The sequence below is a fragment of the Amblyraja radiata genome, chromosome 6, assembly GCF_010909765.2.
Source record: "Amblyraja radiata isolate CabotCenter1 chromosome 6, sAmbRad1.1.pri, whole genome shotgun sequence".
In the NCBI taxonomy this organism is placed as follows: Eukaryota; Metazoa; Chordata; class Chondrichthyes; order Rajiformes; family Rajidae; genus Amblyraja; species Amblyraja radiata.
In genome coordinates this window covers 29,797,591-29,811,962 of record NC_045961.1, presented here as the reverse complement: position 1 = coordinate 29,811,962, position 14,372 = coordinate 29,797,591, and the positions used below count along the sequence as shown (strand labels likewise).

The following is a 14,372-nucleotide window of genomic DNA, read 5'->3' as shown; positions in this document are numbered from 1 at the left end:
GATTTTACAATGGACTAGTTCCTTGACACAATAAAATGTATTCATCTGTGAACCCTTTATATTAATCTCGTGCATGCCACACCCCACACTGGCAATGTGATGGTATTTTTTACAATGCAGGCATTCTGCTGGTCTTTGTACAACCAATGTATTACACAACATGATGCTTCTTCCAGACCTTGGTAAACAAGTGCTGACTGATCCCATGGATGGTCTATAGTTTTTTGGCAAACCTCTACAATTTTAATACAAATTTTGTAACCAGCACAAAAATTAATTGTAATTAATAACATTATTTCTTTTAAAATTTGCAATCAGAATTTAAGCATTGAGAAAAATTACCAAAAGTTATAATATACATTGAGTCTGACAAAGGGTTCTGACCTTAAACGTCACACATCCATTCCCTCCACAGATCCACATTGATACACTGAGTTACTCCAGTACCTTGTATTTTTCTCAAGATTCCAGCACCTGCAGTTCTTTGTTTTCTCTTTATCAAATTTGTTCATTCACAACATTGATTTGGACTGAGGGATTATTTTTTAATTCAAATATTGCTAGGTTCACATTCCTAAATATTTGTTAGCATCAAATTCTCGCCAAGTTGCATGAAAAGTAAATAGTTTTGATTTAAGATCACATGAAAATGAAAGTATGCATTGTTTTGTCATAGGCTTGATTTAACACATACGTATTGCGATCAGCAGAAGAATGAGCTCAGCAGAAAAGACGAAGAGTTGCAAATATTGCAGAATGAGTACATGGAAGGGAACAAGGAAATCAATAAGGTAAGTTTAGACATTTTACATATGTTATTCAGTTTACGATATCACATGGCCTTGAAAAAATTACAATTTAATGGTATTTGATCTATATCACTTTCTTGAAAGCTGATCTGCATAAGAAACACAAACAACAAAGTAACCTCTTGAGATTTGTTTTCCTTTGCTGACATACATTAATGACAAGAAGTTTTCAGCAAACACAAATTATAAAATGACTCAAAATTCAGAGATTGAAAAGAATTGATAGTTTTAATAGTTGCTGTATTTGTAAACTTAATTTACAGCATTGCTGTTTGTGATATTTAACTGCATTATTTTAAAATATAGTATTAAAACACAAATTATACAAAATAGAACTTTTGTGAAGTAAAAGACATACAAATGTCATTAAACAAAGTGTAGTAGGTTAACCTGTGATGAGTGTTTGCGGCACAGGACACGTACTCGTTGGAGTTTAGAAGAATGAGGTGGGACCTCATTGAAACATACAGAATAGTGAAAGGCTTGGATGGTGGAGAGGATGTTTCCACTAATGGGAGAGTCTGGGACTAGAGGTCCCAGAATAGCCTCAGAATTAAAGAACGTTCTTTTAGAGTGATGAAGAAAAATGTCTTTAGTCAGAGGGTAGTGAATCTGTGGAATTCTTTGCCACAGAAGGCTGCGGAGGCCATCAGAGGATATTTTTAAGGCAGAGGTAGATAGATTCTTGATTAGTACAGGTGTCAGAGGTTATGGAGAGAAGGCAGGAGAATGGGGTTAGGAGGGAGAGAAAGATCAGCCATGATTGAATGGCGGTGTAGACTTGATGGGCCGAATGGCGCAATTCTACTTCTATTCCTTATGACCTTATGACATGGTCACCACTCCAGGACAAAGTAAAGTTAAACAAGCAGGAGTTTTGGCTCCTGCCAACATGAAGTACATATTAAAGAAGAAAGAGCAGATGTAATTTTGCTGTTTAATAATTTTCTTCCATAAGTTGATCCATTAATAATATTTAGAATTCCATTCAAACAATTTCATTTCGAAGAAAACACTGTAAAATTGCATGACTTTCCATATACCCTCTATTTTGTAATTGCTACTTTGTTTTTGTTCAGAATTTCGGATAATTGTGTGATGACAACGACCACCATTTCAGATATAAGAATCGTTTAACTGTAATATAAACCATCTTTATTACCTTGTGGATTTAAACAAGAATATTAGAAGTAAAGGATAATGCTCTCTTCCACCTTCTAATTATTAAATTGTGTTGTATGAATGTAGCATCTCCTGTGCTGTTATATTCCCTCAAAATGTAGGTGCTTTAAGTATTTAGCAGTACATTATAGATTAAAACATGTGATCTGAAAAATATTCTGAACAGTTTTTTAATATTCTATTGTAGTTGAGGAATTGTCTTTGTGAGAAGGAGCAGTCACATAGCTCTGAGATGGTGGGAATTAGAACGGAGGTCTCTAACCTCTCTACAGTGCTTGATCAAAAAGAAATAACCATAGCAACTGTCACAGAGAAAACCGCTCATCTGGAAAAGCAACTCAAAACTGAACAGGAAAAAAGAGATCATATATCAGCTGAATATTGGGTCAGTAAAACTGTTATATTCACGTAATACCTTAATGGATAGATTAATGGTGAATCAGAATTAATTCTTGACATAAGTGGGCTCTTGCAGCTTTTGATGATCATGGTAAACTTTTCTGTAGTTAATTAACTTTTCAAAAATGTTGTGCCAAAAAAATGATGGTGTAGTCTGTGTTTTCTGTTAAATTATGTATACATACAGTTTGAAAAATAAATTCTCTCGTATCAGAAAATCATTTTGAACCTTTATAATTATATATCATAGCATATTTAAGAGGCCTTCATTGTTCGCTGTCTTTATTGTGTAATTCTTCATTTTCCTTCCTTTTGATCTGCCATCAGGCAAAAGCAAACAAAAGCAGATTGAAATACGTCATTTAGAATGGTGGAATTTGATCACAACATCAAATTAAGATTTTGTCTAAGAAGTGATATTACCATGCTGGAGAATATATTCATAGAAAATAGGTGCAGGAGGAGGCCATTTGGCCCTTCGAGCCAGCACCGCCAATCAATAACCCCACTCTCACCATCGACGGCACCACTGTCTCCCCATCTCCCCAGGCCCGCAACCTTGGCGTGATCTTTGATTCCACCCTCTCCCTTGAGCCTCACATCCGCCATGTCATTAAAACCTCCTTCTTTCACCTCCGCAACATCGCCAAACTCAGACCCTCTCTCACACCACCCGCTGCTGAAAGACTCATCCATGCCTTCATCTCCTCCCGACTGGACTACTGCAACTCACTTCTCCTTGGCATCAGCTCCACCTACATCAACCGACTCCAACTGGTCCAGAACGCAGCCGCCCGACTCATCACCCACTCCAAATCCTGGCATCACATCACTCCAGTCCTCAAACAACTTCACTGGCTTCCCATCTCCCACCGGATCACCTACAAAATCCTGGTCCTCACCTACAAAGCCCTCCACCATCTGGCCCCCCCATATCTCACTGACCTCCTCTCCCCCTACCAACCCTCACGGTCCCTCAGATCCACATCAGCCGGTCTCCTCTCCATCCACAAATCCAAGCTCCGCAGTTTTGGGGACAGAGCCTTCTCCAGGGCAGCTCCCAGGCTCTGGAACTCCTTCCCCCAACTGATCCGCAATTCCGTGTCCCTCACCATCTTCCAGTCCCGCGTCAAGACCCATCTCTTCACCTCTGCCTATCCTTAACCCCACGTCCCCCTCCCTTTTCATCTGTGCTTGAATTGCCTCATATTGTGTTTTGAATTGAATTCTGTCTTTAATTTGTGTACTAGTCATGTCTCTACTATTTATTTCATTCCGCTTACATGTTTTTCCTCTACTTGCTAAATTTTTGTAAGGTGTCCTTGAGACTCTTGAAAGGCGCCCATAAATAAAATTTATTATTATTATTATTATTATTGTGATCATGGCTGATCGTCCCCAATCAATAACCCGTGCCTGCATTCTCCCCATATCCCTTGATTCCACTAGCCCCTAGAGCTCTATCTAACTCTCTCTTAAATCCATCCAGTGACTTGGCCTCCACTGCCTTCTGTGGCAGGGAATTCCACAAATTCACAGCTCTCTGGGTTAAAAAGTTTATTTCTCACCTCAGTCTTAAATGGCATCCCCTTTATTCTAAGACTGTGGCCCCTGGTTCTGGACTCGCCCAACATTGGGAACATTTTTCCTGCATCTAGCTTGTCCAGTCCTTTTATAATTTTATATGTTTCTATAAGAATCTCCCTCATCCTTCTAAACTCCAGAGAATACAAGCCTAGTCTTTTAAATCTTTCCTCATATGACATATGACAATCCCGCCATCCCAGGGACCAATCTCGTGAACCTATGTTGCACTGCCTCAATCACAAGGATGTCCTTCCTCAAATTAGGAGACCAAAACTGTACACAGTACTCCAGATGTGGTCTCACCAGAGCCCTATACAACTGCAGAAGAAATTATACATTTTCAATTTAAAGTCTCTTCACAATGGTTGCTTAAAAGTATTCTTTAAAATTGCTCCTATCTATGAGAAGCTCGGAGTTGGAGGACAATGAGATTGTTTGTTTTGAAACTTGGAAAAGAGCAGTTTACATGCTATCTGTTACATGCTAGAAACAGACAACATATGCTAAAAACAGATACATGAATTATCAAGATCCATTTTAATCTTGGATTATGATGTGAAGGTGTCTTTAACTTAAATGCATAATAATATTTGGCTTGATAAATATGCATGGCAGCCTGCATTCGTGGTAGCCATCATTCTTTTTAATGCTCTCCCAATGTTTGTAAGAATATGCAAAGGATGCCTGACCTGTGTGAAATTAGAAAATTAACCATTCGTCATGTGAATGAACACAATTTTAAAATCAAATTAGACGGTCTTTGTTGTGAACTGTGCAACTCATGGTTGTATCTGAATTCTAGGTGGCCATGGACCAGCTTGAATCTCTTAAAGCAGAGAATAAACACTTAAAGGAAATGTTGCAAACTTTGGAAGGTCAAAGAGCTATGGTAAATGGAGAGGAAACATCAAAAATGAGATTGTTTTGTTGTGGAAGATTATACATTTTTAAAAACACTTTTTAATAACAAGTTCAATGAGCTTGCCAATGAGTATGAATCAAAATTATCTGTGATTTTATTATGCATTTTGCTTTCTGACGAGCACTCTGCAATGCTATTCAGCTAAAAGGAAGAATAAGTGGATATAAATGTCATTATTATAAATGTGTATGACTACAAAAATGCATTAGCAGGTTATATTTGATTTGGCATATAGCTTTTCACATATCACCACATCAGACTTTTTACAATATTGCTATGCCACTGATTCCAAAGGGAATGGCAGGGTATCATACTTGGCATGGTCATACCTGGCTGTTTAAGATATCCTAAATGTCAGGAGCTGGCATAGCTGGCTCACCACTCTATTTCTGAACTCACGATTGAATCTGTGAGAGCTATGACTCAAAAATAGACCACCTGAATACACTTAACATACAGCCCTTGGCTTTGTACCATGGAGAACTGATGTGCGAATGGCACCCCCATTTGTAGAGTCATGGAATCAGCTTGGAAACGGGCCCTTCGGCCCAACTTTCCCAGCCAGCCAACATGCCTGAGTTTGGCCCATATCCCTCAACCTATCCTATCCATGTACCTGTCTAAATGTTTCTTAAACGTTGTGATAATACCTGCCTTAACTACGTCCTTCAGCAGTTCGTTTCCTATACCTAACATCCTTTGTTTAAAAAAAAGTTGCTCCTTGGGTACCTATTAAAATTTCTCCCTATCACCTTAAGCATATGCTCTCTGGTTCTCAATTCCCCATCTCTGGGTAAAAGACTCTGCATTTACCCTATCAATTTCTGTCATGATCTTATATGCCTGTTCCTCCTGTGTTCTAATGAATAAAGTCCTAGCCTGCTCAACCCCTACTAGCCTGCTCAAGCCCTCATAAATCTTTTCAGCGCCCTTTCCACTTAACACAATCTTTTCTGCAATATAGTGACCAAAACTGAACACAATACTCTAAAAGTGGCCTCGCGTCTTGTACAACCATAACATGACCTCCTAATTTCTAAACTGAATACACTGACTGATGAAGGCCAATGTGCCGAAAGCCTTCTTGATCACTCTATTTACTTGTGATACTACTTTCAAGAAACTATGTACCTGCACTCCTAGATCCCTCTGCTCTACAACCACCCCCCCCCCCCCCCCCCCCCCAGAGCCCTGTCATTCACTGTGTAGGTTTTGTCCTGGTTTGACTCATTTTTCAGTGGCATAGTACCTGTTGACATAGCTCTTTTGGTTCATAACTTCTATTGTCTAAATTCAAGCCATTGATTTATGAATACACCAATTTGTGGATTGTTTTAGTAATATGCTCGACATAACTATGGTTTTTCTTACCTTCACATTTTAAGAAAAAGTAATTTAGAAGTTTACAGAGAAAAGATCAATAAAGCACTTTTTGCCCTATATTGATTAACCAATCATCCAACAAAAGATTGATACTGTTTCAGTGTATTTATTATCCCATTGCAGATAGAAAATAATCAATTGAAGGAACTTCAGAATACTTATGCAGCCTCTATCCATAAACTGGGTTATGACAATAAACTGTTACAGAAGGACTTGGTGAAATTAAAGGCAGAACTGGAAATGTCTACCAGGACTAGCCAGGAAAAGTATGAAGCAGCTCTCCGCCATACACAGCATGCTGTTACAGAGATGAAAGAACATGAAAGCAGGTAATATGGATGTTTGCATGATTTTGTTTAGACTATTATTAAGCACATGCATAGAAACTGAATTTCCCCCTCTTTTGGCATCTTAAATATATATTGCATCAACACTAATGCCCAATTGAATATCCTGCAAAAACTAATGAATCGGGGCAACAGTGCATTAGAAGCAGTGCTGTGATATTTTTCACAAAGTTGTTCCCATCAGAAGCTGAATGTAAGATGTTATGGCTGCCATGTCACAGTCATGCTGATTGCTTCAAGCACTGTCCCTGTGACATCCACAGTACAACTATATAAAAGATTACAAAGGCGATAAGGGAATTAACGGGAGGGAGAGGATGCAACACACTCCTACGTGACTGGACAATTCCTCGTGATTGTCTGGCCTAATTGACTTCTGTGCTGTGAATGGGATCACTCCACTGTGAGGTGCAAGCTAAGCTCACATCTAAAGATTACAGCATTCAGCATAGCTATCCATTGAATAAAAAGTGTGCAATAGTGAAGGAATTGACCAATTCTATCACTTCCTTGAGTATTGAAATGTTAGGCTGGCAGATGCTGTAAGCAAAGGAACAATATTATATAATAGTGTAAACCTGCATATGTTTTTTTTGTGAATATTCAATGATGATTACTTGTTGGATCAAGACCTCCAATTTACATCAATAAGAAAGAGCAATCTATTTCCAAAATAAATTGGAGTTTTGGGAGCAACATTTAGAGAAAAAAACAGACTAATTACTGTTCAGAGGAACCAACCAACACAAACCCTTTAATGTTAAGGCTGCATAATTAATCTTCCACACTGCATTCAGATTTTGCAGTATGCGTTGCCACATGTTTGAACAACATTCATTTGGTGCATAACTGATGTCAGAAAATTGTGGGCCGAGTTAAGATGAATTGCATATGGAAGAGCACATACCAGTTTATTAATTATTGTGATATTATCTGAAAATTAGCACTGGTGCAAACTACCTGGTTAAACCAATTTGCATATGAAAAAAAATTGTGCAGATTGATCCATTTTCTAGGCCAGAATGTTTAATTTTGGAAACCCAATATCCTTTTTACATCAAGGTTTACCTATTTTAACCATATGTCAAATCTGCTTGTAGCTCTGTGGAATGGAGCTCGCTACAGTCTGTATTGGTGATATTATTTGAGAAATGCTGAGATATTTTCACATCAAATGGATAAAATAACCGAAGCTTGCACATTTGAGGATGACTCAACAAAATCTGTTGAGAACTCTCTATCGAAGGAAAGTCGTGGCATTGACTTCTCGTTGCCATCAGCATTGCCACTAACATGCAGACAAGTGCCTGAAAATGTTCAATTCCCCTTGCAAACAAGCTATCAGACAAGTCAGTGTCCCTATTTTTTTTTTTTAATGGAGATCAGCCGACACACTATTAACCTCTCCCAATGCTGTCTCAATGGCATGGAAGACAACCAGACTGCAGATGCACTCATCTAGAGCAAAAATCTAACTGATCAACAACTTTCTGCGCCAGAATCCTGATGCAGAGTCTCGTCCAAAACGCTGACTTAACCATTATCTCCACAGATTTTGTCTGACTCACTGAGTTCGTCAGGCAGTTTGTTTCCTGCTCATTGAGGTGGCACTTCCACATATATGCTGTCAAGTGTATTAATGGCAGTTAGATGCAGAATTTTAAACTCCCATATTCCATTTTATGATTATTCATTGCATTAATAAGGAATCCTTTATCTTGTAAGGATCCATTGCGTGCATGCTAATCTCTTTGGAACAGCACCTCCACTTCAGACGGATAGACCGCAGCCACGAATCGATGAAGCAGAATCCAATGCACCAACTTTCAGTGCACAGACCATTATTAGCCATAGCTGTTACAATCTAATCCCTGTCATTAGACAAACTATGTTACTGATCAATGAGAAAACAGATCCAAGTGTCAGTAGAAAACGACAGCGACCTTTATAAACCCAAGTATTATCTGAGGAAGCAATAGGATGGCTAGTGGTAATATTTAATTTGTTTGTAATAAGTGACAATCATCTAACGCTTTGATATTAATGAAGTTTATAAAGATGTTGTTTGTAAGGGCATAAAAAATCTGGGTATAATAGTCTACCTAATTTTTTTTTCATTGAAGTTAATGCTTTCTGCTAAATTATTTTTTTGAGATGTGCCCAGGCAAAAATGTACCTATTTAACTTAATTTTTCTTTGCTTGTTTCCATATTTGCATTTGCTCTAAAGATTTTTCTCAGAGCAGTCATCTTTTTGTCTTTTTCCTGATCTCTTTTCTCTGGTATGACTGAATTTCAGAATTGTTAACTTTGAAATAATATATTTTAATTGTTTGGTTTTCAATAAACTGCCTCGATATTTACTGAAGCTGCAACAATATCACTGCCCAGCAATATTAGAGTTTTAGACAGGTTATCCAGTCACATTGCTATATGTGCCTGTATTTCACAAATTTTGTTTTTCATGTTGTAACATTGTCCACATTTCAAAAGTAATTTATTTTCAATGAGCATTCAGAAATGGTGAAATATATCGGCCTATAATGTCTATCCCACAGGGCAATGATTATAGTGCACTAGGCTGTAGAATTTCATTTGCAATTGGGTTTTAAGTGTATCCATAACCACAACTTGGGATTTTTTGTTCTTAATCTTGCAATGGCTGCTGGATTTATGTATTGATATAAAAAGTGAGAAGCTCGTGTGTTGATATCATGTCTACAAACTGTGCCTAAAATGCTAGAACGCCGACGTACGCTTTAACTAAAACATTGGAGACATCTGTGATGTTAAAGGCAGCTTTGTTTTCTTAGCATCAGGTGTCTGAGCATCCATCTTGTTCTCGTGAAGCTCTACTTTTAAATATTTTCAATGGTGATTTCAACTAAATTTACCTCACCCTCAAAAATTATCTCAATCCATCCTCTCTTCCTTTCCATCATAATATTCTCTAATTCACACACACCTACCCTCCCTCCATTGCCTTGTTGACTCTTCCATTCATAAAATAGGTGAGATCTTGAAAACCAATGGTGTAAAATCCAGATGTGCAAGCTGCCTTGGGTCTTGTGTGGAAAATAATAACATTTCCCTGGGCATTAAAAAAAACGGTATAGATTTCATGGTGTTGAATAATTTTTAATTCACTTTATTCGTTAATTTGCCTTCCTTACTGCCTTTCATGTTTCTTTATCATGCCAAACTTTAAATTTATTTGAATCCTGTTTGATTTTTGGCTTCCAAATCTGACCTATTTTGTCGAATCCTGACACTGATCTAACTTGTGAGGTTTTTTTACAGTGATATCAAGGGTCACTAACAATATAATCACAATATTATTTTTAATGTTGTTTAATTTTAATAATGACTTGATTTCTTAAAGTATCAATATTCATCTTTGCAGCATTAGTCAATAGAGATGTTTTACACAGTTAATTATTGACAGTATTTTATTGATGATCTTGTTGACAACCACACTTGAAAATTCAATTTAATCATTACGAAATATTCAGTGCCACCACTCATTTGATCATTCATCACCCAAATACACTCAAAGGTGCAAATTAATTATCGTTCATGCACTGTGGGGATCCATGAAGTCTCGTAACTCTCGTAAAGATTAATGTTCCACACACTGTAGTGACAGAATCCTTAATTTTATTTCTTTACTTTTAATCTTGCCATGATTTTTAGTTAGATGGATGTGGTGAGAAAAGGTAGATAAATTGGAGTTGGGAACTTGCCTAGTCTGACCAGGCTAACCACAGTTTTGAATTGCAAGTTCCAAGATCAGTCACTCCAAGCTTGCAGGGTGCTCTTTAAGTATGTAAGTCAACTTCTGATAAAGTCTATCAAGGCCAACGCATTATTTCAGACTGAATTATGGAGCATTGGTAGCTTACCTGTTTCATGCCCACCCACTCCAACCTTTCCCAAATATTCAGACCTCATCATTTTCAATGTCCGATCTTTTCACCATCGGAAATGTAATGTTCCTCTGTAACAAATTAGATTGAAATGTTTTGAAGAAAGTCATCGTTAAATGCACTGTATCCTATGAAAATAGATTATGTAAATGATGCCCTAAGGATAACCATTATGTAAAAGGAGATGATAATCAAAACACATACTATCTTTGTAACCACTTCTCTCAAAACTCTGATCATTGAGTCTATGGAATGTGTCAGCTTCTTTGCTCACTAACTTCTCGTGTACTATATTTTGACTAATCATCTTTTTGGTACTTCATTTTCACGTTGATATTGTCTCAATCATCATATTGGTGCTTAAGATTAAATGAATAAGAGGAAGATGTGGTTCTCCCTGAGACAGATTCCACAGCCTTTCCAGAGGACACAATCTTGATCTGTCTCTTGCCCATATTATCCATGATAGTGCCTTCTAAAGAGCATGTGTTGTTGCCAAGCATGTGTATCTTGGAACCAACCAATTGTACAAACTAAGATAGCATTTTAGTGTTACTCTTGTGAGGTGTTCTGGTGATATTCTTGCTAGTTTTGGATAGTGTAGGATGGTATTGTATTGGCATGGACGTGAATAAAGTGAAAGATGCAGAAATTCTTCAGAGCCACTGAAGCAGGTGAGATGTTACAGTGGTAGACAAATGCTGGAGAAACTCAGCGGGTGAGGCAGCATCTATGGAGCGAAGGAAATAGGCTAAGTTTCGGGTCGAAACCCTTCTTCGACCCGAAACGTTGCCTATTTCCTTCGCTCCATAGATGCTGCCTCACCCGCTGAGTTTCTCCAGCATTTTTGTCTACCTTTGATTTTCCAGCATTTGCAGTTCCTTCTTAAACGCGATGTTGCAGTGAATGGAGTGATGGGCAGGGGGATTGTGAATCATTAACTACTGCAGGACTAAGTTGAAATCAATGATCAATGTAAGTTTAGAGTTTTATCTCAGAAATTCTGTTTAGGACATTGAGTAATGTATTCATTACCTGCAGTTCGCAGAAACAATATTTCTGTTGCTAACACGTTCTGTATCGATATGGAAAAGATAACTATATATGTTGCGAAGGTCAAATACACCCCTCCTCCTCTACCATCGTTTTCAAAGGGGCATTTGAAAAGTTGAGCATAATATGAACTTGATTGCCTTCACATTGTACCTGTTCTTCAAGAGGTAGAGGCTACTTAAAAATTATTCCAATAATGTATGATATCATAAACTATTCCTTCGCCCCGTCTATTATTAACTATCATTTGGTAATTTAATGTTAAACATGTATGAAAACAAGTTAACAGAATTTAAGCCCACTGTGTTTCGTTAGTGATTAGAGTGGGCCAGCATGTGATTTCAGTTTTCGATGAACTTGCAACGTTTTAAAAACTTGGGAGTGGTATTTAAATGCAAGTTACTTCTTCATTATCCTTTGATGAACCTGTCTGGACCTCATAAGGGAGGTTTAGGGCTTGGATGAGTTGATCCCTTCTTATATGATTGAATATCCACAAGGAATAGCCTTGTAAATTTAAAGAAAACAGCCAGCGTTTAGAATCATCTATCAAAGCCAAATTATTAAGATGCTTTTATTTGTTACCTGATGCTCTAATGACATGAAAAGATAACCAAGTTCTACTGCATAGTGTGTCCAGCTAAGTTAGCTCAATTAGACATTCTGTTAAGTTGTTGAATTGACTATTTTTGTTTTGTGAGTTGTAGGAGAGTTAAGAAATTGCAACAGGAAAATGAGAAGCAAATGAGCACCGTGGAAAGCAAACTTGAAGAAACGATACAACATTATGAAGAAAAAATTAAAAACCTTCAGAAGAACAGCTTTAATATTTCTGCACCATGCTTCAGGAGTACAGAAAGTAGAGAGTATTCATTGGAAAGAAACCTTGCACCCACAAATATAGCAGATAACTCTTTTTTCCATTGCAATAATGTTAAGAATGAACCGTGTGCAGATAAAAATGAATCTGATTGTTCTCTATGCACCGTCCTTACCAAGGAGAGCTCCCTGCCACTGGTAAGTGTTTGTTTATAAGAATTTATCAATAATTCTCAAAGTTCTTCCCCCAATGTTTCTAATATAGGTTGATAGCAGTACTGTTAGTCCTAAAGTGAAAAGATTCTCAAATCCAGGTTGACATTTTGGTAGTGTATTGGAGAAATGCCACATCATCAGAACTACTAATTTGGAAAAAATGTTATCAGTGTCCTATCAGTTCGTTAAAGTGGATGCCATAATATATTTAGAAAAGTTTAAAGAATTCATAGTATCCTGTTTAACATTTATTCCTCAACCAAAGAAAGGAAAGTGATGTAACGTGTTGCTTGTGCAATTCTGCTGTGAAAAGATGCTATCTTGGGTTTTCTTTTCCATTTTCCCCATTTGCACAAGTTCTTCCCAAGGCCAGGTGATCACTGGGAACTTTTTAAAGATAAAATGCTGAATTTTGGTTGAGCTAACAGAGCTTTCGATCTATCATTTGATTTCAATGATTTTTTTAATTGCATTATATACATCTACTCTCCTCGTTTACAATTTCTGCATCCACTGAGACATTCTTCCTTGGAAAACTAAGCAATACATCAATGTAGCCTCCAAACTTTAGTTTACTCTATGTCATTTGCATATAGGAAATGTAGCAGGAGAAGAATGCCTGCTCTATTTTGCAAAATTACTCAAACAGCAGGATGCATCCCTTCAGATGCCACCCTAAACCCACTTTCCGGAGTTGTCTTGGGTTATTAAAATAAAAAAAGACAGCACAGTCGTGCAGTAGTAGACCTGCTGTCTCAATGCCAAAGACCCAGGTTTGATCCTGACTACAGGTGTTCTCTGTGCAGAGTTTATATGTTGTCCTGTGACCACGTGGGTCTTCTCCAATTGCTCTGGTTTTCTCCTACATTTCAAAGGCGTGCAGGTTTGTGGCTTAATTAGCTTCTGTAAATTGCCTTTAGTGTGTAGAATGCGAAAGTGGGAGAACATAGAACTAGTGTAAGGGTATCTGGCGCTGTAAGGCAGCAACTCTACTGTTGCCGCCCTGCAGAAGGGTATTGAGTACAGGATTGGGGACATCACACTACAGTTGTACAAGATTTTGGTGAGAAATATTATGTGCAGTTCTGGTTGGCCTGCTATAAGAATGATATCATCAAGCTGGATAGGGCGCAGAAAAGGTTCACCACGATGTTACCAGGACTCGGAGCCTTGAGTTATAAGGCAAGGCTAAGATTTTTACCCCTGGTATGCAGAAGGCTGAGGGGTGAACTTATAGAGGTAAATTATACAAAATCATCAGAGGCATAGATAAAATAAATGGTCACAGTATTTTTTCCCAGGGTGGGCCAGTCCAGTGCCAGAGGGTATGGATTCAAGGTGAGAGGGGAAAGTTTTAAGAGATTTGAAGGGTAATTTCTTCAAGCAGAGGGCAGTGCATTTATGGAATGAGCAGCTAGTTGTTGTGGCAATTACAATTGTGACGCTTGCAAGATACTTCGGAGGGTTGTGGGCCAAATGCAGACAAAGAGGACTAACGGTTATAAAACTTGATTGTCATGGTCAAGATAGCTGAAGGGCCTGTTTCCATGCAGTATGATTCCATGAAAAGATTTTCTCATTGAGAGAATGCAGCCAATAAATCACATGACTGGTTCCAGGGGAGTAGATAGGGAGAATGGGGAAAATCACAACAAAACTCACAAAATTCTTAAATGGCTCGGCGGCCTAATTGAAGGGAGGATGTTATTCCCCTTATTGAGGAGCCTGGG

At 37.9% G+C, this 14,372-nt stretch overlaps 1 protein-coding gene across 2 annotated transcripts in view; it reads left to right on the top strand.

Annotated features, from left to right (window-relative positions):
- Nucleotides 1-14,372, top strand: part of deup1 (deuterosome assembly protein 1) — a 96,309-nt gene that overhangs the window by 74,985 nt on the left and 6,952 nt on the right. For both annotated transcript variants that reach the window (XM_033022425.1, XM_033022424.1), the window contains exons 9-13: nucleotides 677-791; nucleotides 2,179-2,376; nucleotides 4,780-4,866; nucleotides 6,406-6,611; nucleotides 12,315-12,624. In XM_033022425.1, the coding sequence (XP_032878316.1) occupies nucleotides 677-791; nucleotides 2,179-2,376; nucleotides 4,780-4,866; nucleotides 6,406-6,611; nucleotides 12,315-12,624 (916 nt within the window). The remainder of the gene's footprint in view (nucleotides 1-676; nucleotides 792-2,178; nucleotides 2,377-4,779; nucleotides 4,867-6,405; nucleotides 6,612-12,314; nucleotides 12,625-14,372) is intronic.